The sequence below is a fragment of the Solanum lycopersicum genome, chromosome 6 (genome assembly GCF_036512215.1).
Source record: "Solanum lycopersicum chromosome 6, SLM_r2.1".
Taxonomy (NCBI): Eukaryota; Viridiplantae; Streptophyta; class Magnoliopsida; order Solanales; family Solanaceae; genus Solanum; species Solanum lycopersicum.
The window spans coordinates 48,852,130-48,874,727 of record NC_090805.1 but is presented as its reverse complement, the minus strand read 5'-3'; the positions used below and the strand labels follow the sequence as shown (position 1 = coordinate 48,874,727).

The following is a 22,598-nucleotide window of genomic DNA, read 5'->3' as shown; positions in this document are numbered from 1 at the left end:
TTTTTCATCTATATGTAAATCGGTCTTATAAGAATAATGTCTATAATGAATTTTTTCTTATATCTGTTTCTTTTGTCTTTTTTTCCTTCTCTATTAGACTTGTTATTTAGTTTTCTATGAATATTTTATTGCCGTAAGTCTTTATTCATATTTTGTAATTGTTACATTTTATTATTTATTTACAATTTACATATATATTTTCATGAAATTTTAGTCACTATAACATATCTAAAAAAAATTACATAGTTCTCAGAAACTAGTATGCAAATAAATATGTAAAGCTTATCTCTTTTTGAATCAATCTTTTTCAATCATGTTTCTAAATTGTGAATCATATACCCTCAATTTGCTGATACAGGAAAAAAAAAACATGTTGGAAGTAGGTTTTGCAGAACGTTATTTCCCTCGAAGAAAAATCATTTCATTGATAGATTTGTAAAGTAACATGAAACTGTGAATTTACATGATTACTATAATTAATTTTCTTGAGACATGAAACTACATTAGTATTTTTATTTTATTTTTTGTAATCAATCTATTTATAACTTGTTTCATATAGGAGCAAGATGATCTTCTTTAGTCAATTTATTCTGCATCCACCTCTGGAGCATTTCTAGTGCTGCGTTGGGCTGATCCATTGGTACCATATGGCCTGCATCATGGACCTTGAGGAAAGTTAAAGGCCCGTGGTTCTTTTCAACTCCTTTCTCTACACCATCTACTGTAAATGAAACTAATGGGGCTTTTCCAAAGGCATTTTGCCCTGACCATTTCATTGCATGCACCCATCTTGAATTCCCTGTCCATATAATAAACTAAAAGTTGAATGACCATACGTAAAACTAACTAAAATTATCGCGTAGGTGAGGGATGAAATGAATTTTTACCGAGCCAATTGCAGATAAGGTCGTATTCCCCTGCATATACAAGTAGCTTGATACCATCTTCAAGAAGTGAAGGAATGCCTACTTCAAGATTCTTCATCCAATCCAATTGCATTGCTTGGTATACTTGAGAACTACATGAAACAAATTCAATATCCCCAACACCAAGGGCCTGTCTAACTTTTTGATCATTCAAGAACGTTTCCATTTTCGAGAAGTCATAGCATAGATCACCCTCACATCTCTTCCGCAGATCATAGTACTGCACCTCCGAATTCCATAATATGAGTTCAACTTATATACACTAACAGTATAGAGATTATTAATAAGACAGATAACCTGCTACAACAAGTTAAAATATACTACTGGTATTAAAATGAGATTACTAGGTCTTACGTTTTTGTCACCAACAATATTCATTATCTTGTTGAAGATGCTTGTACAAACAAGATATGCTGCCATACAAGCAACACCGCTGCGATCTTTTCCTGATATTATTTGCACAAAAAATAGCCAATGTGAACACTAGCTATTGTGTTGTATGAAGAAAGAAGAACTTAGAGGATTTTTAAAAAAATATATAAAAAAGAAGGAATTACCACAAAGCTTGATTGCCTGTTGACATTGTGGATAGGTCTTCTCTATGGTATTGTAATCAGATTTGTTGATCAATTTCATATCCAGAGCAAAGTCAGTGTAGGCTTTGTACTGGATTTCTGGATCAGTAAGTCCATTACCAATGGCAAATCCCTAAACAAATGTATTTTGCTTAAGTTAGCATGATAATTAAGAAATTCAGACAAAAACTATCTGGCCATGAAGCAAAAGGGATGGTATATTGAGACAATTAGCAACTTCCTTCGTCTAGTTGTTATATTTCGTTTTTCAAAGTCAAACTACATGAACTTGACAAATGAAAACTTGCAACTTGTAGTATTTTTCATATAATTTTATATCTAATCCAGTTTAGCTTTGAAGAGTAATAAAAAATGACTCTCGAAAAGTGAAACATGACAACTAATTTGAGACAGAGTACCTTAAGATTTACGTAGATTCCTTCTTTGTTTTTGTTTCCTTGGTGAACCCGAGAAGCAAATGCAGGAATGTAATGTCCAGCATATGATTCTCCAGTAATATAGAAATCATTTTTTGCATATTGAGGATGTGCCTTGAAGAAGACCTATATTCATTATCATCAAAAGAATGAGCATTTATAATTTTGAAAATGATTGCATTATGATTTCAACATTAATATAAGTTTAATTATAAATTCAAATATTTAAACGAGCTAAAAAGGAACAGGAAGGAACCTGTAAGAAGTCATAGAGATCATTGCTTACGCCCCTTTCATCGTGACGAATGTCATCTTCACTGGAACTATAACTAAATCCAGTCCCAGTTGGTTGATCAACGTATATAAGATTTGAGACCTGTCAATTTGTAATTTAACTAGTGTCACTGAGTAAATAACTCTATCAATATATTTTAATTTATCGTAATAGATATCTTATTTTTCCCTCTTAATAAACCAAGAAAAGCTAGTAATTAATGTAAATATGGTGAACTACTTTTGAATTTCCAAAATTCTAAAAGTCACAACTCATGAAAAGCAAATGTTAAAAAATATTAAAAAAGAAATGCTAGTAGGTGAAAAGTTACTTTGCGTGATGGAGAAATGTTGAAAATCAAATAAAAACATAGAGAGAATTCTTTAATTAACATTTTGAAATTTAATTGGGTAAAATCCATAAAATTGTATTGTTTTTAAAAAAGGGAAAAAAAAAAAAACCTTGTCCCAGCCAAAATTATTCCAGACAAGAGACATGTTGTCTGCAATTTTGAAAGGTCCATTTTCATAAAACACTGCCAATTCACTGCTACATCCTGGTCCTCCTGTTAGCCATATAACAACTGGATCATTCTTCCTACTCCTCGATTCAAAGAAAAAGTAAAACATCCTGCAAAACATTTAAAAAAAAATTAATTTACTATTAATTAACTATACCCGTGATTCTTTTTTTAAAAACATAATAAACATCTAATCTAATACAAACGGAAAATTTTACCATTAATTAACAATACCCATTATTCTTTTTTCAATAAAAATAAGTGTATTATCACACGAGTAAAGACTTAAAAAAATAGAAAATGTATGGAATATATATAAATCTTACCGGTAGTAAAACAACTTATATACTCCCACATTTATTGTAATTCAAACACAGTAACTTTAGCACTAATTAACAATACCATGATTTTTTTTGATAAAAATAAATAATAATATGTGCAGTGTAATTCAATAATACAGCCTTTACAAAATGTGAGATATATGTCAAATCTTACAACTATCTATATTTATCGATAGAGAGATTATTTCTGATAAATACTCGACGGATTTATTCTAGTTCAAACAGATAATTCAGCATTAATAAACAACACCCATGATTCATTTTAAAGCATTAAATTCAATTCAAACCTTGCATCTTTGGTATGTGGAAGACGATAATAACCAGCATGATGGCCCAAATTCTGAACAGTGGCTCCAGAATCACCAATATAAGATAAATTCAATTTCTTCTCAAAGAGACCCTGTTGAGTAGCTGAATCATCTGTTGCTTTGTTGATTTCATGTTTAGGGAATAAATTAAGCTGTCTGATTAGCTTTTCCGCCATTGTGATTGGAAATTTCTGAGTAGATGATAAGAAATTATCAGCATCATTAGATTTTGCAGATACAAAAAACAGAGTGAGAAAAAGAAGAGAGAAATAGGAAGGCATTTTTTAGAGATTTGTTAAGTGAAAGAAATGGATTTGTATGCAGTTGAGATTTATAGTGTGAAATGGGCATAAAATAGGTGAGAGAGAAAAGTGGGAGAAGGGGAAACGGGCGGTTTGGACAAAGTGGTCAAGTGCCAATTCTTCGGAGGGAAAAGGGTCAAGAAGAAGGATTCTTTTTTTAAAAAAAAAGATTAATTAATTAATTTTTTTTTTCAAAAAAAGGAAAATAACACAAATATGTCATCAAACTTTCACAAAAGACTCATTTATGTCATTCGTTAAAAGTTTGACTCATATATGTCATTACCGTTCAAGAAAAGGCTCAATTATTATTTTTTAACAGTGATTTTGCAAAACCATTTCTAACACGTGACTAATTGTAATTCGGTCACGTCATTAATTTTTTAATTAAAAAAATTATACTTCTGAAGAAAAAAAATTAATTTTTTTAATTTAAAAAATTGATGACGTGACCGAATTATAATTGGCCGCGTCATCAATTTTTTAAATAAAAAATAAATTAATTTTTTTTAAAAAAATAATTAAAAAAGTTAATGATGTGGCCGAATTATAATAAGTTACGTGTCAAGGATGGTTTTGCAAAACCATTATTAAAAAGTAATGGCATGAATGAGTCTTTTCTTTAATAGTAATGATATAAATAAGCTAAACTTTTAATTAATGACTTAAATAAACCTTTTCTAAAATTTAATGACATATTTGAGTCTTTTCCCTGTTTTTAATGATATAAAAAATGACAACCGAAACATTGATAAACGAAAAGAGTGTAAAACAAATTTGATAAACATAAATATATGATGTTAATTACCTAAAAGCTCATTGTATAATATTTGCTTATAGTTTATACAAAAATCATTACAATGGGTCGCACTTAATGACATAACTAAACCCTGTAATAGTAAGTTTATTTGTTTATTGCATTTAAAGATTACATAAATATTTCGCTTCATATATTGTATACTAATTTAAAATATACTATCATCATTCAACCGGAAATAATTTATATATTATTAACATTTATGTTATAATTCATAAATTTTTATATTAAAATAATTATGATATTATTAATTTACGTATAACTTATTTCTAAGTCAAACGATAACTAAATTCTGTATTTTTACCATGCATATTCAATCTTAATCACACATTTGCTTTAATAATGAAATCAGACTTTTACGTTAACACATTCCCTACCCTGTTCCCTTTGCTAATGAAGAGTATTAATTAACCTAAAAATTAATCATATGAATTCATTAAAGGGACCTCTTTCATCAGTTAATCACGGTCCGTGAATTCATAGAATTCTTTCCTTTAGTGCAAAATAATCAGTACTTCGATAGTTCATTTTTATTTGTTCAGATTGAATTATTTTAAATTTAAAAATAATAAATAAATTGTGTATTTTATTATGTACCTATATTAATTGATTTGTTGCCTTAAACTTATATAATGGTTTGAGAAAAGAGTAGTTAGAAAAATAATGTATGTATTAGCCTCGTTTATTATTAGTATCTTATTTTGTACTCTCTCCGGTCTATCTATAATTAATATTTGTATTTAGTTATACACTCTATTGTGTATTAAAGTGTATATTGTTAATATCAAGGATTTTTTTAGGTATTAGCAATGTAATAGTTTTAATGCATGCATTAAAAGGATTAAAGACTCAATTGTCCCTCAAAATCGTTTTTACATCTTTTCTACCATAGTAGTGAAGGGTATCTTTGTAAATTAATTTTTCATGCAATGAATGCTATTCTTTTTATGCATCAGACCAAACAATGCATAAAAATAAGGCCTAAAAATAATTTATATATAACTAATATTACATGTATTGCTAATACAAGTGTTACTAATACACTTCAATTGACATTATTCTTATATACTCTTCCAAACGACCCCTTAAAGAATAACAAAGAATGAGCCCCCAAAAAAAAGGTTTTCTTCTTTAATATACTAAAGTGAAAATTACAATTGGCCTATACAAAATTTTCAACTCTTTCAAGCTGATGGATATTTTTCTTTTTCTTTTTATCAAAATATCATGTTAACTAATCATTTCGTTAATGAATTCGTCGAATGGTGCCAAATTTTGTGTGACAATGACAATTGACAAACAATGGGGTAGTCATTTCACCTGCGAAGAGATATTTAAATAACTTTATGAACACTTTAGTAACCAAAAATTAGAAATGTTTATATTAAAAAAATTAAGATATAATTATGATTAGTCATAAATATGGAGAGAAGTGCAAAAATGAAAAATAATAAATATTTCCTCCATTTCGAATTGATTGAATTGTTAAGATATTTCTCATTTTTTAAATTAACTTAATTGCTCAGTTTTCAAGACCACATTTAGGAATCGTTTGGTTGGGAATATGTTATTCCAAAATTAATTATCCTGCGTTAGCTAATCTAGGATAACTTATCGCATCATGTATATGGATAACATATCCGTCACTATGATATAAATTGTAGAATAAGTTAATCCAACATGGCAATCAAACAAGATACAAAAATTTTATTCCATCACTATTTATTTTTATGTCTCACACAGACGATCCTTTGAAGTGTTCTTCCAATTTAACCCTTCATTAGTTAATATTGAAGTCAGTGATTATTAATATTTAGTTATTTGAATCATAAATTTACAATGATATTAACAAGGGTAAAAGTGAAAAGTTATGCCTAATTTTATGTGTGACAATAATTCAGCCAAATTACCTATAGGTAATACTTTTCTTTTAAGGAGTATACCAAACAAAAGATGAAAAATAAAATTGACTAGATGAAGTACTTTATATAATCGTTTAATGACCACAAAATATTTGAAAGAAAATGCTCCCTCTATGCCTAATTCTTTGTCTACTTTGAATCGAAACACTTATTCAATTATTGATATAGTGAATTTATTATTTTATCTTTATTAATTATGAAGTGAATGAATTAAAAATTTATGTTTCAAAAAGTTAAATGTTTTTCAAAGTAATTAATTAAAAAGTAAAAAAAAAATTATCATTTTTTGATTTGTCAAAATAGATAAGTAATTAACTATAAAAGAAAAAATATTTAATTAAAGTAATTATGTGATGTTGTAATACTCCCTCCGTCCACAATTGTTTGGCAGGTATGCTAAAAATAGATATCCAAGATTAATTGTCAATTTAAATAATCAAGAAACAATTAGTCACTTTTTTTCAAATTTGCCCTTAATGATAATTTAGTTCAATTGAAAAGTTAGATAGACTTTTAATATTCTTGATAGAATTATATTAGTTAAATTACACATTGTATTAAATTTTTTTGAGGAACGTGCATAACCTTAACATGACGAACGATTACGTATAGAGGGAGTAGAAAACAAGTCCGAAAGTGATGGAAATTTAATGTATTTCCCATGTCTTTGGGCTGAAGGGAGTACACTATCATTTAGCACTGAAGTTTGTGTATTTAGCTGTAAGAAATAGGGATCTAGGCTTTGAAACATGTTACTTAAAAGGGAAATATTGGTGGCCCAATAGGAAACGTAAATGCAAGTGCTGTTTGTTGTGTCCCCATAAAGCCTAAAACAATTCATTTTTTTGTGGAATTAATTATCATAAAACAAATTCATGATATGAAGTAGAGATTGATCTTTAACAAGGAATTTGTATGTGATCAATGCGTCGAATGAATTGTGAAAATGGTTTAATGACTTTATCTATCGTTGAAAAAATTGAAACAAGAAAATTTACACAGTACTTATTAATTATAATAAGGACATCCTCTGTTTATTTTTACTTGTCTAAGATAGACATTGTACATTTTTTAAGAAATGACAAATAAAATGTATATTTTATCATAATACACAAATTAATTATTGCATATTTTGTGTAAACTTGAAAAAGATTTTGGAAGTTAATGTTAAAAAACACAAAAACCTTCCTAGATTCTTCAGATTGCCCAACAGCACTGTTGTGACTTACTGTCTTCATAATGTTGTGACTTACTATCATCATAATTGGACCACTCTAATCAAAGCACTTGTAATTAAAAAAAAATGTATAATTTGATATACATTTTAACATGTATATTCTAAATAAAAAGTGCAATTTATCGAATGATGTTATGCTGATTTGTATGTTAATGTTCATAATTGGACTTTTAATACTATAGCCAAAGCAAGTAGAAAGCCATAGGTATCTTTCAAATATAGCTTCAGTTGTTTCGATAACATTTTATATTAGAGAAATTATACTTAAGAATTACAAGTTGGTACGCCATCATCGATGCAATTAGTAGTAGTAAGAGTTAAGATTGGTGCATGATTATTTTACGTCACTGAGCTCTCTTGTTCACCCTGTTCTTCGTGTTAAACTAATTAAATATCCAACCAAACAATACCTAGCATGACAATATGTGTATATATATGAACATATTGGATATTGTTATAACTGTAAGGTCAGATAAGGAAGTTGCATTTCATTTGGGAAAATACAATGTAATCTAACCAAAGTCCAAAAGTATAGAATTTTTGAACTCGTGAGTAGATAGATTGAACTGCCAATTCTGCTAGACAGCAAGCGTAAGACTGTAAATCATTTAACATAGTGTTTCACTCCATACATTGAAAATGCATCACATTTCCGATAATACAATAGTGTGAGAGAGTAAAATCTTGGATTTGGACATGGTATCAAGAGCTTGATATGACATCGCGGATCAGTTGATACTAAGATACATAAAGTACTCTACTCTTTAATTAACCAGAAAGAAGATGCAGTCACAACATAATAGACAAGGAGTCAGCCACTTCACATACTGCATTTTTATAGTTGAACCCTCGGGAACTAAAAAGTCAGTTGAAGTATCACTTATGATCTTACTTTAGCAAGACGAGCCCTCAGTTCTTCTAGATCTTCATCGTCATCAGCATCCTGAAAGAATTACATAGCACCTTACTTCATCATTGAAAAGATCAAATACGCTTATATGCAATGGATTATAGATGTGACATACCTCTGCATCTCCTACTGCCTGAGCAGGTTGCTTTAGCTTCTCCTTTCGGACTGCTTCAGGAAGTTGCGCGGCAGTCTCACCAGCAAGTTCAGTTAAGACCCTGTCAACTTCTTCTTCAATCTCATCTTCTATGTCTTCTGAATCCAATGCACTGTCCACTGCATCATTCACAATTTCTTCAATGACGCCAGCCTGCAGCAAAGTAGAGAGAGTGAATTACATTACAGGAAGAAAGACACACTAAAAGAAAATGTGAAATAAATATTCATGTTTCTTTCCCTCCCATTTTCTCTTGTGGTAGAGGCTGTCTAGTTAATTCAAGAGTTAAAATGCAGAATTTGTCCTCGACTTCTCATATGAAGGAAGGCAGAAGATGCAAGAGTACAGAAGAACAAAATATGACCATGGCACGTCAACGAGCTTAACAACATATTTAAAAATCAGATGCATACAAATCCAAAGGTGATTCACCAACCAAGAGAGAACTCAGAAGCCTCTTCAGAGCTTAAACAACTAATGCCAAATAGATACCTTGGTCATCTCTTTATTGAATTCCTGCATTGTAATAGCCACTTCTGGAGCCTTCATAAGATTATTAACCAGCTTCATTACCTCAGAACTCTTGGACAAATGCCCCACTGTGCGAGCAATAGCTGCAAACATGAATTAGAAGTCTATGAGATACTTGAAGGCATTCAACGTACAAATGAATGTGGCTTAAAAGTTAGCTATGTCTGCTTTGACCATTTATCCAGCTTAAGCAATCAAAATATGGTTGTGTAGCAGCATTTTCAGACAAAATTACAGCGCTGCTAAATTATCTCAAGGAAGGATTAGCAACATGTTATGGAGCAGAAAAAATTCAATCAGAATTGTCATAAAGATAAGATCCAGCCTTTAAAATGTGTACATACACTCAGGTTTGCAAGATATATTAGAAAAATGTGAGCATCCAAAATCAGAACTAAGCAAGAGGAAACAATCTAGGAAAGTGTTAAACAAAGCTAGGTGTAAGATATGACGAATTCTTCTTTCATACCGGGACATAAGGTGATAATGAAAATACAGTTGACTTCTAGCATTAAATTCCAAATGTCTGCTATGAACCTCTACTTGCCAAATGTCCTACCGACACTAATAAATCTATCAGAAACCACCTTTCATAAAAAAGTTTCTTGTTAAGCAAAATAACGCCTAACTCATTATCTTCACCTGCATTAAAATTATTATACAACAAAATATCTCAATATATAAAGCACGCGACATGCTTCCACTAATTATAACAAACTTACCAAAAGTCCATTCTAGTAACTAAAAGGTAAAAGATTTTCTTTTTCTTTAGAACAAATCAAATGAATTGAGTTAGTTCTCTCTGGAATTTCAGAGAAAAGTATGAAGAAGACCGCTAACTTTAATATTTATTACGTTAAGAACTAATCAGATACTGGTGGTTAAAAGTTTAAAGCTACAATTTTGGAGCTACAGATTAGACAATTACTTCTGTCTCATGTTTAGATGCCCCAGAGTTGCCGAGTAGATTTACTCATCAGTGGTATGCACAAAGGATTACATATTAGTGATGCAACTAGAGTATAGTGATGTTGAAATACTATAAATCTCCTCCGACGTATGTGACGAAAGTAATGCATGAGTTCATGTTTTTCTGACATTTTTTGGATCATTAAGACTTGCCGACCCTTTTATGAGATCAACAACTAGGACTAAACAGAGGTTGCATAGGAAAGGGTGATGGTGAGACAGAGACTCATAGGAGTATTCCCTCCTCCCCTGTTACTCACATCCCAAACTCTGTCATCATTGACATAACCAATTATCATGGCAGCCAAAAGGTATCTGAGGACCAAACCTTGATAAAAGCGAACATATTATGATTGGATAGAGAGATAAGTTAGAAGATCACTTTCCAATATTTTTGAACAGTTCAGATAAAATATGGTGGGCGATGGAACCAGAAATAAGTAGCAAGTGCTAGAAACTCAAAGTGGGGCCAATGGATCAACCATTACTGTGTTCACAGCCATTGATGACCATTCCTTCTATTGGAAACTTGAGATAATATGAAATGGTGGAAGGATTCTTAGTGTCTCCTTTCAGTGGTGATGTGCACGAGCCAATCTATAAAAGATGATGACGATAGGAGGGAAGAAAGCAATGCAGTCAAACCTAAAAAGTATTCCTTTATATCAACTCAAATAAGTCATAGTTTTGTTTACCAAAATATTTCCAATCGTCTATCCCCCCGAAAAGAGTATTTCACCTCTTATCATATAACACCAGAAGTATAACAAATTTTGGGAGTCCTAATTCTAACTTCCCCACATCTGTAACTCAAAAAGTAATCTATTACCTCACAATTAATCTTCAAGTTAATAGGCTATTTATCTTGAAACTCTAACTCAATAAATTATACACGGTATATTTTTCCTAAGGAGGGTGCAAAAGTACAACAGGGCATTTAGTTTGAATCAAGGGTGCATGTGCAGTGACATAATTGAAAATATCCTTAAACAACACCTGCACCCAAGAAACTGAGAAGCCCGTAAGGCGTGAATTTGACTACACCCTAAAATGTTGAAGAGTCAGCTAAGAGAGAATGCATCACTTTATCCACATCAAGAGTAGTTAGTACTTCATTTTCAGAAGATACATACAGTGCTTCCAACAATTTGATCATCAAAGACATTAGAGGAGTGGTTACACACTTCATCAATAAATAACGACAAAAAACCAAATGGAGTAAGAGTATCTTACCAACACTTTCTCCAAGGTGCATGGATATCGAATTCAACTGCGCTTTGTTCTCGTACAATCGGTTCACAGTTCTTTTAGATCTCACGAGCTCTTTGGCTAGTGACTATGGCAAAATACAACACTAAAATGTGAATAAGCAATAGAACATAAAATTATGAAATCAGAAGGCATGATGACTGTTGATGATTATCCTGGAATGCTGGAAAGCACTAATATATTAAACATAGACAGAACTCTTTTAAGCCCAGAATTCAGAGAGTTTTCTCTATGACAAACGACCAAATAAAATCCCCAGATGTATGCTTGGATCTTGGATAAAGACCACGAAGAGAAAATCAAAGATGAATCATTTTTCAAACACTTGGAACTCCTAGACAAGACACAGATAGAAATGAACTTTTAATGCAATGTTCCAAAATGTTCTACTTATAATGTAATTCTGTACAATATCAACGTTCACAAATTCTAAGATTGCAAAGTTGTTTAACCATTAGTTTAAAATTTTCTAACCTCAACAAATCAAACTTTCAGCTACTATTTTGTACTTCCTTCAGTTGTCACTAACTTAATATCAATTCAAAATAACATCTTAAGTTTTATGCCAATCAAGCTCTATCCAAAGGAAGGGGAACTTCTCTTTCTCATTTCACCAATTATAACAAAAGTTTACAAGATTTAGCTTAACAACAACAAAGCACATGCTTCTCTTTATCATTTCACCAACTCTATTCGGAAGCTAGGGTCGGCTATATGAATTATCACTTAGCATGTCACTCCACTAAGATCATCTAATCCTAAAAAATTCCATAAGTTCTTCAGCAAATGCTAGACAGCTAGAGGATAACATTCATAATAAATATATGAATAAACAACTTTAATAAAATTAAAAAAACATTATATGAATGCCACAAAAACATGATATGCAGTCTAGCAATTTCCAACACATTCTAAATAGTAAATTAACTTTCTGATATTATTTGGACATTCCCCAAGAGGCAGCAGAGTGACATAGATCTAGCTAACAAACTACAGCTAAAAGACCCTTGAATATTGTTAACCAGAATTAAACCAAGGAGGAGGGGAAAACAATAGCAGTTCAAGATGCAATGCTTTTGCAAAACGGCAAACTTTAAAATACACCATGCTTCATGGGAATTCTCTCATAATGTAGGGTAAAAGCATCAAAAACTAAAACTCAAATTTCCATCTCACATCAACTGCCTTGTTAGAACAACAAAATTTTCTCAAAGACCATACTTAACAATAATAATTGTCAATTGATATTCCTTATGGATCAATATCAAATGATTACGAAACAAATAAAAGCAATCATCAGCATTCAGCAGAAGATTGAAAGTCAAATAAGCAAATATATTTCAAAGTGAAAAGCTAAATCCTGAACAGTTCTAAATTACCTTAGCAGAGCCCATGTCATTTCTCTTAGCAGCTTCTTTAATTGATTTCTGTACAACCTTCTCCTCTCTCTGTATATCTGATGAAACCCCCAAATTACATGAAACCAAACAAAATAAGTCAAGACACACCAACAATTATCATCAAACATTCAAATCACCCAAAAAAAAAAAAAACAATAAGAAGAAACCCTTTCTTCCTTAACTTGAAAAAATCAAACAGAAAGGGTAATTAGTGGACATAATTAGTTTTACCTCGGATTTGACGTTCGATATTTCGGCACTCTTGACGGAGGCGACGTTGCCAATCTCTCAAAAGCTGTTGAGGGTTTGGTTTCGGCTTCAATATATTCTTCACTTTCTCCATTTTTTCCTTTAATCAAAACACTCACAATTGAAGATCCAAGAGCAACAAACCCAATCTCTAATTAACAGAACAATTTGATGAAGAAAACCTCACGATTTATGTTCATTCAACAAACACGCTAAATTTTAAGAAAAAAAACAAAAACTTTCAGCTAATTTGACTTGGAGGAGAGAAGCAGCAACAGCGAGATATGAAGTTTCCGGTCGTTATACTAGTTGACGGAGTCTGACATGGCGGATTACCAAGTTTCCATTTGTTCTTTGCTTTATCATTTTAATATTTTACTATTTTTACATAAAATAATACTGTTTTTAATATTTAATAATTAAAAGAAATTAAAAAGTTTGTCAAAACAATAAAAACCAAATCATATTAATAGGCGCAATTAAAACATTACTAATATGAGATCATTCTCCACGTGTTGGAGAGAGTCTCATATTTATTTCTATATTATTAATTTTTTTTTTTAAGGTATTAGCCTATATATATCGTTAAACTCAAATTTTCCATTTTTCTATTAATTTTGTTTGTTTATATCAAATAATATTTTAATTTATTATATCAATTCTTGTTATGATTAAATTTTGATCAATATTAATCAATTATCAAAAAGGGTCCAATACAAGATTAAGTTTGTGATTCAAATGATAAATAATGTCTTTGAGGATCAATGGAGGGTTATGTGAATATTCTTGAAGTGTGTATCACTTCGTCTTTATTCTTCTATGTCTTCTCATTCTTTTTTTTTATCTATGCCTTGTCCGGAGAAAGATTTTACTGCTACCTTCTAGTAGATGGTTTATGTTGGTAACGAATGATATATATATTATATATATTTCTTCGCGACTTAGGTAATGATAAATGAAAAATTATTATGATGAACTGATATTAAACTTTTTTTTTTCAATAACAAAAAAATAAATATAACTTTATTCCTTCATTTTTGTCATCTATTATTTTGAAATTTATTCAAACTACTCCACTAAGCGTTTGATGTGACAAGAAACATATGTTAGAAAAGTAATTTTGATAAATAAGTCAACTTTTAGTTAGATTGTCATGAGATACTTATAATAAAGAAAAGTTTTTTACTAGAATAAGCATTACTATCAAAATATGCAATACTAAGAAAAAAACATAAAATTAAAATAGTATCTAGTTTGTTAATATTAGAATCGGTTTTCAGTAACTATTTTTTCGAGTTGCTAACTTGCTATGTATATGATTATATGTTAAAAGTTGTAGTAACTTCAACAAATTATGAATTTTGAACTCATAAATGAAAAAAAAATAATGGATGAAATTGAAAAAATCTAAAAGGTGAATGTCTTAATTTTTTCTGGGGAGATTTGATGGTCTTGCCAATCTCATTCTATATTACTCGAGAATTAAGTACAAGGTTTCAATTTCAACAAATATTCTTCAATTTTTCTATTTTCATCACTCTGTTAAGTTTTGGGGCACTCCACCTAATAGGCAAACTATACTTTCTTGCATTCCGAGGTCAGAAGCAAAAACCAAATTATATTTTAGACGACTAATATAAGTGATGGAGATATTTTTTTACGAAAAATATAATTTAAAATAGTTCATGTTGAGCCAAGGTCTATTGGCAAAATCACTCTACCTCATCATAAAGTACGTTTATTTTCTTTAAATTTATGATTTTTTTTTCTTTAAATTTTTTTTAAAAAATAAAAAAATCCGACCTGCCGGATTCGAACCAGCGACCTAAAGATTATCTGTCAGGCTTTTCACCAACTACAGTCTTCCGCTCTACCAACTGAGCTAAGGTCGGTTGTTGGTTTTGTTATCACACGTATTTTAATTATACTAATTATTGTTTTCTCTTTATTGAACAGCTAGCTTGTACTGTTTACCAAAGTAAATTCTAACATCTCGTCTGTTTTTTACTTTCTCCTTCACATCTCTTTTAAGAAACCATAAATAAATAGTGTATTTTTCCTAATTTGCTCCTTAAGAAATTTTTTTGAACTATACAAATTTTAATTGTATACTTCCAAAAAGAATTAATTGTAAGGTAAAATGAGAAAATTATAATTAATTCTCTCTTTGTTTCATAAATTGATGATTAATTTGATATAACTATTTTTAAAACGCTTACTATTGTTTTGTTTTTGCCTTTTTAAAGCTATAAGGTTTTATTTAGAGCAAATTAATGTTTAACATTTCTCTAATAGGATGAGTCAGTCGTAAATAGATATTGACAAAGAGTTGTGCTAGCCTACTAGTTTTAAAAGGAGTTCAATATCAACTTGTATTAGTTTATCAGTATGGCCTACTCAGTCTAGTCGTTTCATTTTTATTTTAAGATTTTCCTATGCTTGATATATTGATTTATTCTAAAAAAGTTAGATAAATAATGTTGATGAAATACCAATCCGATGTCGCGAGTTTCACAACTCTTCACGATCCAATTTCGTTCCTTAAAGGTATTCGTTTGTCATTCTTTAATAAGTCCTTTGTAATGAGCCGCATATGTCACATGTCTTTCTATCTATCTCTCTACATGGACAAGATGGTTTTCCTCCACACATTATTTACTTTCTTTCTAAATTTAATATATGACTTAATAATTGAAAAGTCAAGTTCAAATTGAACTCAGATTTCAAATCTAGAATTCGTTTGGATGAGAGATGAGAAATAACTAATCTCGACATTTCTTATAATAAGTAAGTAATGAGTAGAAAATTTAAAAATAAAAGTCATTTGACATTTACGGCAAAATACCTACTTTAAACTCTTTTCAAAAAGGCGTTAAACATTAAATTTTAACAATCTCAATGTAATTCTATAGATGAAGTTTGTTGAGGGGACTGAGTCGGAATGCAACGGATCAAGATTGGCCGTAAAAGACGGTACATGTTAATGCAATCACAGTGTCTGCTGTAGCAGAGGAACAACAACATCATCGATATCTATGGAAGACAACGGTAGTGTCTGTGGAATTACTGGATCTTGCTCATGTCTAGTGACTCTAAAACCTCTGTCATATTTGAAGATCACTGAATCCAACTTCTCGCGCAAAAAGCATAAAAAGATGCAAGCAGCAAATACGCCGTATATCAACACTGAAAAGATTCACTGCACCACCTAAGCACGCATTGACAATTAAGAAATTGAATATTCCAACATCAGTCCAAGGTTGAACCATTGCCAGATTCCCAAGCCAAGTCACCGCGAAGCACAAAAAAACAACTAATTGATGAGTTGAAGCAAATTTAAAATAGTACTGAAAAAGTATAGTCCCCACCATTCCAAGTGCAAATTTCATGATTTTCCAAATCCCATAAATCCACACGAAAGGAGTCCTGTTAAATCGTTCTTTAACACATAAATAAGTATTCACTGGGTCTGAACCCATGACTCTATACAATATACCTACATGGACGAAGAAGAAAAACCCCAAGAGACGATCTAAAAACAATAAAATATAATAATCATACACCAAGTAAAGGTATGCTTGTAATATATTATAAACAAAGGTGTAAACTCAGCTATATCAAACCTGTTGAAGTTACCATTCATTGTGATGATCTTGTTGAACAGAGAAAACACGAGATTCATTACCCGAGGACAGGCTTGTTCCAGCCTCGTAAGAGACTGGGACATTCCATCCCTCATAACATCTAACGGAACATGTTGCATATAAGGTGGCCCATTTTCTAACGATGGACGGATAAGAAAAGCATATGCTGATGAAATCAAAATAAAGAGAAACATCCAATATGCGACTGCAAATATGACCGCATTTGATAGATCAGAATTTGAGTCTGATGAGACTAAAACAACAAATCCAACCGCATAACAGATGGAGCTGATACAGTAAGAGACTGTGAGGGGAATTCCATATATCACACAAACTTAATTGGCAAATGGAATTGTTTTAAGGTATATAATATTGGAAATATAATTCTTTTTTGTGTAGTATAATAAAAAAAATTTCTAACATATATATAATTGTGAAGTTTTTTAATAATTCAAACATATTTTGAAAGTGAAAGGGTGAGGCGGTGAGCTTCCAAGTAGAAGGGAAGAATATTTTGATCAGCAATGTGACTTTACTAGATACTAAAATTTGGAGTGGATGCAAAATATGAATCACTTTTGCGCTGGTCAAATAGACTAATCTTTAGGGCAAATTAGATCACCAATCAATGGCCAGGAAAATATAATCTCTTTGCCGTGTCTTATGGAGAAAATGACATAAAAAAAGTATAACTACATGTTTTCACAAAATGAAATTCATGAAGACTTTTTGGCATAGTTAGTTGCATATTGCAGCCTTGGTATTTATGTACTCAAATAGTGGAATCAAGGTTTTAATTTACGGGTTTGAAAAATAAAAGTATAAAAATATAAATAAGTCTTTAGAAAGAAAAAACTTTAATTTTTTTTTGAGTTTAAAACCAAGCTTTTAGCGCGTTTACTAGGATTTAAATTGGTGAATACAATTTAATTTTAGAGGGACTTGTCAAAGCGCCATCAATTTTTCTTTGTTAATGAGGGAGGTAAAAATATATGTATCTATAGAAATACAGAAAATTTACTCTATATACACTAGTTAGACTCGAAGGGAGTCTTAGAAGGAGGTTCTTATATGAGTATATGTTTATAAATGTAAATGATATGCATATATTGATCTTACATGTTAATGACATTATGTGATATTGGTTTCACTTATGAACTGGTTGGTCTCTATTGCTAAACACTACAATAAAAATGACCATTAGTGACATTTAATTCTTAATTGTCATTAATTATGTATTTTTAGCGGCAATTATCACTCTTTGTATATGTCCCTAAAGCCTTTAGCGATATTGGTTCTAATGACACTTAACTAATGCCGGTAAAAACTTTAGCACTTTTTATTAGTGTCGATATTTAATGCCGCTAAAAATTATTTTTGTTGTAATGAAAGTACAATGATATTTACTCTTAATGATATAATATGTGATGTTGGGCATTTATTATGGTTCTTGTTGAGTTTACTTGGTGGAGTGAGATTACGGGGCCTTCCTTGAACATTGCATCCTGATTTTTTGCCTATAAAATCCATGTGGGTCCGCCCCTTGCAACAGTTAAGTTTTAATAAATCATTTTAGAATTACACTTATTTAAAACAAAAAAAACGAAATTAGTATAACCCTAATTTGATCTTATTTTAATTTTACACCATACCATTGTGGCGTTAAACCTAGTTATTTAATATTCCATTGGTTATGTAGGTAATTAACAATTTAATAAAATCAAATTATATATATAAAAATAAAAAATTAGAAGGTATTTGCTTGATTACAATGAACTTGCGACCCATAAAGATGGAAATATCGCTCCCTTTTCATTTTTTTTTTTTTGCATAATTGTCTCTTCCGAAATGGTTTTAATTTTTGATTTGCTATTCATTTAATTAAAAAAATTATGGGGCAATTTAAAGTGTTTATATCTGTGACTTAATTCACAAATATTTAAAGAATTTTTGTCTTGTTCGACATAAATATTGTTGTCTTGTCTGATATAAATTTTGCATAACACCTCTCTAAGTGGTTATTGGTAACATTTTTGACGTTTCAACTAATTTTTAATATTTTTTTTCTCCTTATAATCTTTCAAAATTTTCAAGTGTGTTACATTGAAAAGTCATAAAAGTTTTAGCACTCTAAAATATTTATATAATTAAATTAAATGTGTATAGTGAAATTTAAATATAATAGTATAATATGTTTTGGACCTATAAGTTTTTTCTTAAAATAAATTATTGTTCATATCAAAAATCTAATAGTCATCAAATTTATATTTAAGATGCATTTTTTAATTATCGTACACCCACCTTACAGATATCCTTAATACGCTTCTAAGCATATCAACATTACTTTGGAGTTCAACCCAAAAAGGCTAGAAAGATGGCTCGCTTATTGCATCGGCTTAATCATCCATATATTTTTTTATTGTAATGGAACTTGATATTTTCCAAAATATAGCGTTATGACCAAAACAAAATATATGAGGGGGTCAGTTAATATTTTCAATAATCAAATGCACGAATGCATGTTGTATCAATATACAGATTGTATCAGGTTGAGATACATGTATCTACAATTTGTCCTCTCTGTTTCAAAACTCTCTCTCTTCTTTCTCAATTTCGCTTGCTTCTCTCCACTCAAAAATTATAGCTATAAATTATAATTAGGTAAACTAAAAGTAATGTTTCATGATTATGCTCTATACTGTAGCTATTTATGAAAAAATTTCATAACTAAACAATGGAAGAAATGTTCTCTTGGGTTGGACAGAATAGCAGCAGAATCCTTTTAACGGCCCATTTGTTTTTGGGGAAAATTATATGAAATGACAAACATTCCTAAGTAATTATATAATAGAGGTATAGTTTAATTTATTTACTTTCTATAATTATAGTTTTTTTTTTGCTATAATTAATGAGGTTCACCACCTATTATATAACCAATAGTATAAAAACTTTTTTTTTTTAATTTTGTATATAATTTTACACAAAACAATATTATCTCTCCTATTCATATTCCACCTTTTTCTCCTACAATTAATACCTCTATTCGATTTGAATTTCAAATTGTCCAAAATTCAATTACTCCCTCCCGAAGTTGAATTCAATTTTCGTAGGTACTCCTAAATTTTAGTCGTTTTCCTTTTTTTTTTTTCTTATTCAACAATTGTATATGTATTGTGTTTCTTATGTTTTTTCATATTTTTTTTGATGAAATAATCGATTGTTTGTTCTTATTAGATCTCAAATTAGTCACAGAATGAATGAACCATCTTCATCTATGAGGATTACTAGAGGTATTCCATTGCATGTCAATTTTGTTTACAATTTACCATCGTTTTCAATGGGTTTAACTCAAGATTTTGGGATTGATGTAGGGTCTATGGTAAAATCAAAACAAGTTCAACATGAACAAACAATGGAAGAATTGAGATCAAAGAAAAAATATGACCCTACGGCAGTTCAAGAAGTTATTAACAATGCTAAAGCTAGAGGCATTAAAATTGTACAAGGAGGAAGAAAGAGGAAAGCAGTAAACATTGATTCAGATGAAAATGCATGTGAAGTTGACGGATCTGAAGAACATCATAATCATGAGGTAGTGGCTTAAAACACAAATTTAGATACAATTTTTTTTGTTACTTAGATGTCAATATACAAAAAATTATTGTTTAAGTAAATTTTGTATTCACGTAATTGTATATAGTATTGCATGTTTAGTACACACATGCTTTAGTTATATATTTGTATATGTGTCTGTAGATTTAATTACTTTATACATACTTTAAGTTATGAATAATATACTAAGTATTAATAGTGGTAGTAGCAGATTGTATATTAAAGGCTCATTATTATTTTTGTTTTCGTATATATATACAAAAAGTAATTGGACTTAGTTATACAGATGAAAAAATTTCATATATGATTATAATTTGTATATTTTATTAGTTATATACAAATTATTGAAGTTAGTATATATTAAGTTTATATACATATACAAAAATTGTAATGTGTAAATTTTAGTAGTTATATACAAAATATTGAAGTTAGTATATATTAAATTTATATATTATTGGAGTATATACAAAGTCATTTAGACAGTTGTATATATTATCATGTTTAACTACTATATTCATGTACATATATTAATATTCAAAAAAGGTAAGTTTGTAGACATATACAAAAAATTAATCTGTACATGACTTCTTTTAAAATTGATTGTTTTTGTATATATTATACAATCAAATTACTGAATTGATTTTACAGTGATATTCTTTTTAATAGACAAATGCTACATCAAAAAAAAGTATATAATTGTATCAAAAGCAAAATACTTACTTTATGGCTATATGCAATTATCACCAACGATTACCTGTATTCGCTTACACTGATCTTCTTTATAATATAAAAATACTACATTAACAAAAAGTATATAATCGTATAGTACGAAATTTCTGCTTAAAATAATCATATTTTGAAATTAGTTTTTCAAAAAAAATAAAATAAATTATGACACCACAATAACGAACGCACATAAATCAAAATTTGTAAATCCAATAGAACATTGTATAATTATTGCAATATTAAACATGAATTTCATCCAATGAACACTTACCTGAATTCGATTACAAAGAAAAAATAAAAAAAATTGATGAACTGTTGTTTCATAAACAGCAAAAACAAGTTTATATTTTGTTTCAATTGCTGTATAATTCTTATTTTTTTGAATTTGAACGTTTACCTTTAAAAAGGGACGTTTACCTTAAATTATGGCATTATCTATATTTATTGTTAGCATATTTAACGCTTCAGTTACAAATCACTTTTTAAAATAAAATTGTATAAATAAAAAACAAAAGAAACCTTATATACAAAATTAAAAATACCTAAAATAATTAAATATACCCATAGAATGTAATTAGGTAAACTATACCCATATAATGTTATTTAATCAAATAAATTTGTCACATGTAAAATTTTCCCGTTGTTTTTCTACACTTTCACAGCCCATTTACTCATTATTCAATGATCCAATTCAATTTCTATCCAAGTCCACTATTTAAGGCCCATATATGTGGTAGGATAGTCTCTACCAAACTACACATACTACATACAATTTGTTTTGGACACAAAATTTAAAACATATATATATATATATATATATAAATAAATGAGGATCATAGAGGAGCTGATGTGACACCTCTCTATAGCCTCTATTTCAATTTCTTTTTTTCGTCCTTTTTTTTATTTCTTTTCATTAAATAATTTGTTTATTAATTAAAAAATTCATTCATATTTATTATTCTAAATATACCTAATAAGTTACAACAAAACCTCCATCTATTTATATTCCCTACTTAAATAATATGTCTTTTCAACTTATTTTTAATTATTCTTATGATTTACACAAACTATAAATAACAACTATCTATGTTCAATGATCATTCTCATTTTCTCATTCTTTCTTTTTATTGGTATAGTTTTTTCCTCTTTTACATTTTTTTCTTCATCTTTTTCATCAATCATGTACTTAATAAGTTCACCATATGATCTTCATATTGATAAAGTTCATAGATATATTCTTCAAGATTCATCAAATTGATGTTTGCATTAGTTTGGTACAAGTTTATGAAAATGAAGAAGGAATCATAATTATTTCAAGATTTCATCAAGAAGATAGTCATATTAGTAAAAAAGTTTGAATGATTTCCAAATATTTTGAAGATTTATTCATTCATGTATTGTTTTGATTATATTTTTTAGTTAGATATATAATTCATGTTATTCAACAAAAATTAAATTATGAAACTCTACTAATT

General features: G+C 29.5%; 2 protein-coding genes, 1 long non-coding RNA gene and 1 other non-coding gene across 4 annotated transcripts; all 4 read right to left on the bottom strand.

Moving 5' to 3' along the window:
• Positions 1–399: 399 nt before the first annotated feature.
• LOC101267900 (serine carboxypeptidase-like) lies at positions 400–3,819 on the bottom strand. Its single transcript, XM_004241244.5, has 8 exons — positions 3,361–3,819; positions 2,674–2,842; positions 2,195–2,314; positions 1,921–2,064; positions 1,484–1,634; positions 1,281–1,372; positions 888–1,146; positions 400–799 (listed from the first exon to the last, which is right to left on the bottom strand). The coding sequence occupies exons 1-8, from the start codon at positions 3,660–3,662 to the stop codon at positions 552–554; spliced, it is 1,485 nt and encodes a 494-aa protein (XP_004241292.1). The 5' UTR covers positions 3,663–3,819; the 3' UTR covers positions 400–551.
• Positions 3,820–8,220: 4,401 nt separating this feature from the next.
• Positions 8,221–13,684, bottom strand: LOC101268191 (vacuolar protein sorting-associated protein 24 homolog 1). The gene is made up of 6 exons (XM_004241245.5): positions 13,124–13,684; positions 12,872–12,948; positions 11,457–11,559; positions 9,216–9,337; positions 8,685–8,876; positions 8,221–8,602 (listed from the first exon to the last, which is right to left on the bottom strand). Exons 1-6 carry the CDS (start codon positions 13,233–13,235, stop codon positions 8,540–8,542), a joined length of 669 nt encoding a protein of 222 aa, XP_004241293.1. The 5' UTR covers positions 13,236–13,684; the 3' UTR covers positions 8,221–8,539.
• Positions 13,685–14,938: 1,254 nt separating this feature from the next.
• TRNAY-GUA (transfer RNA tyrosine (anticodon GUA)) lies at positions 14,939–15,033 on the bottom strand. Its single transcript has 2 exons — positions 14,997–15,033; positions 14,939–14,974 (listed from the first exon to the last, which is right to left on the bottom strand). It is a non-coding gene; the product is annotated as a tRNA-Tyr (tRNA).
• An 867-nt stretch (positions 15,034–15,900) lies between these two features.
• Positions 15,901–17,345, bottom strand: LOC104648014 (uncharacterized). Its single transcript, XR_742025.4, has 2 exons — positions 16,765–17,345; positions 15,901–16,349 (listed from the first exon to the last, which is right to left on the bottom strand). It is a non-coding gene; the product is annotated as an uncharacterized lncRNA (long non-coding RNA).
• Between the last annotated feature and the right edge of the window lie 5,253 nt (positions 17,346–22,598).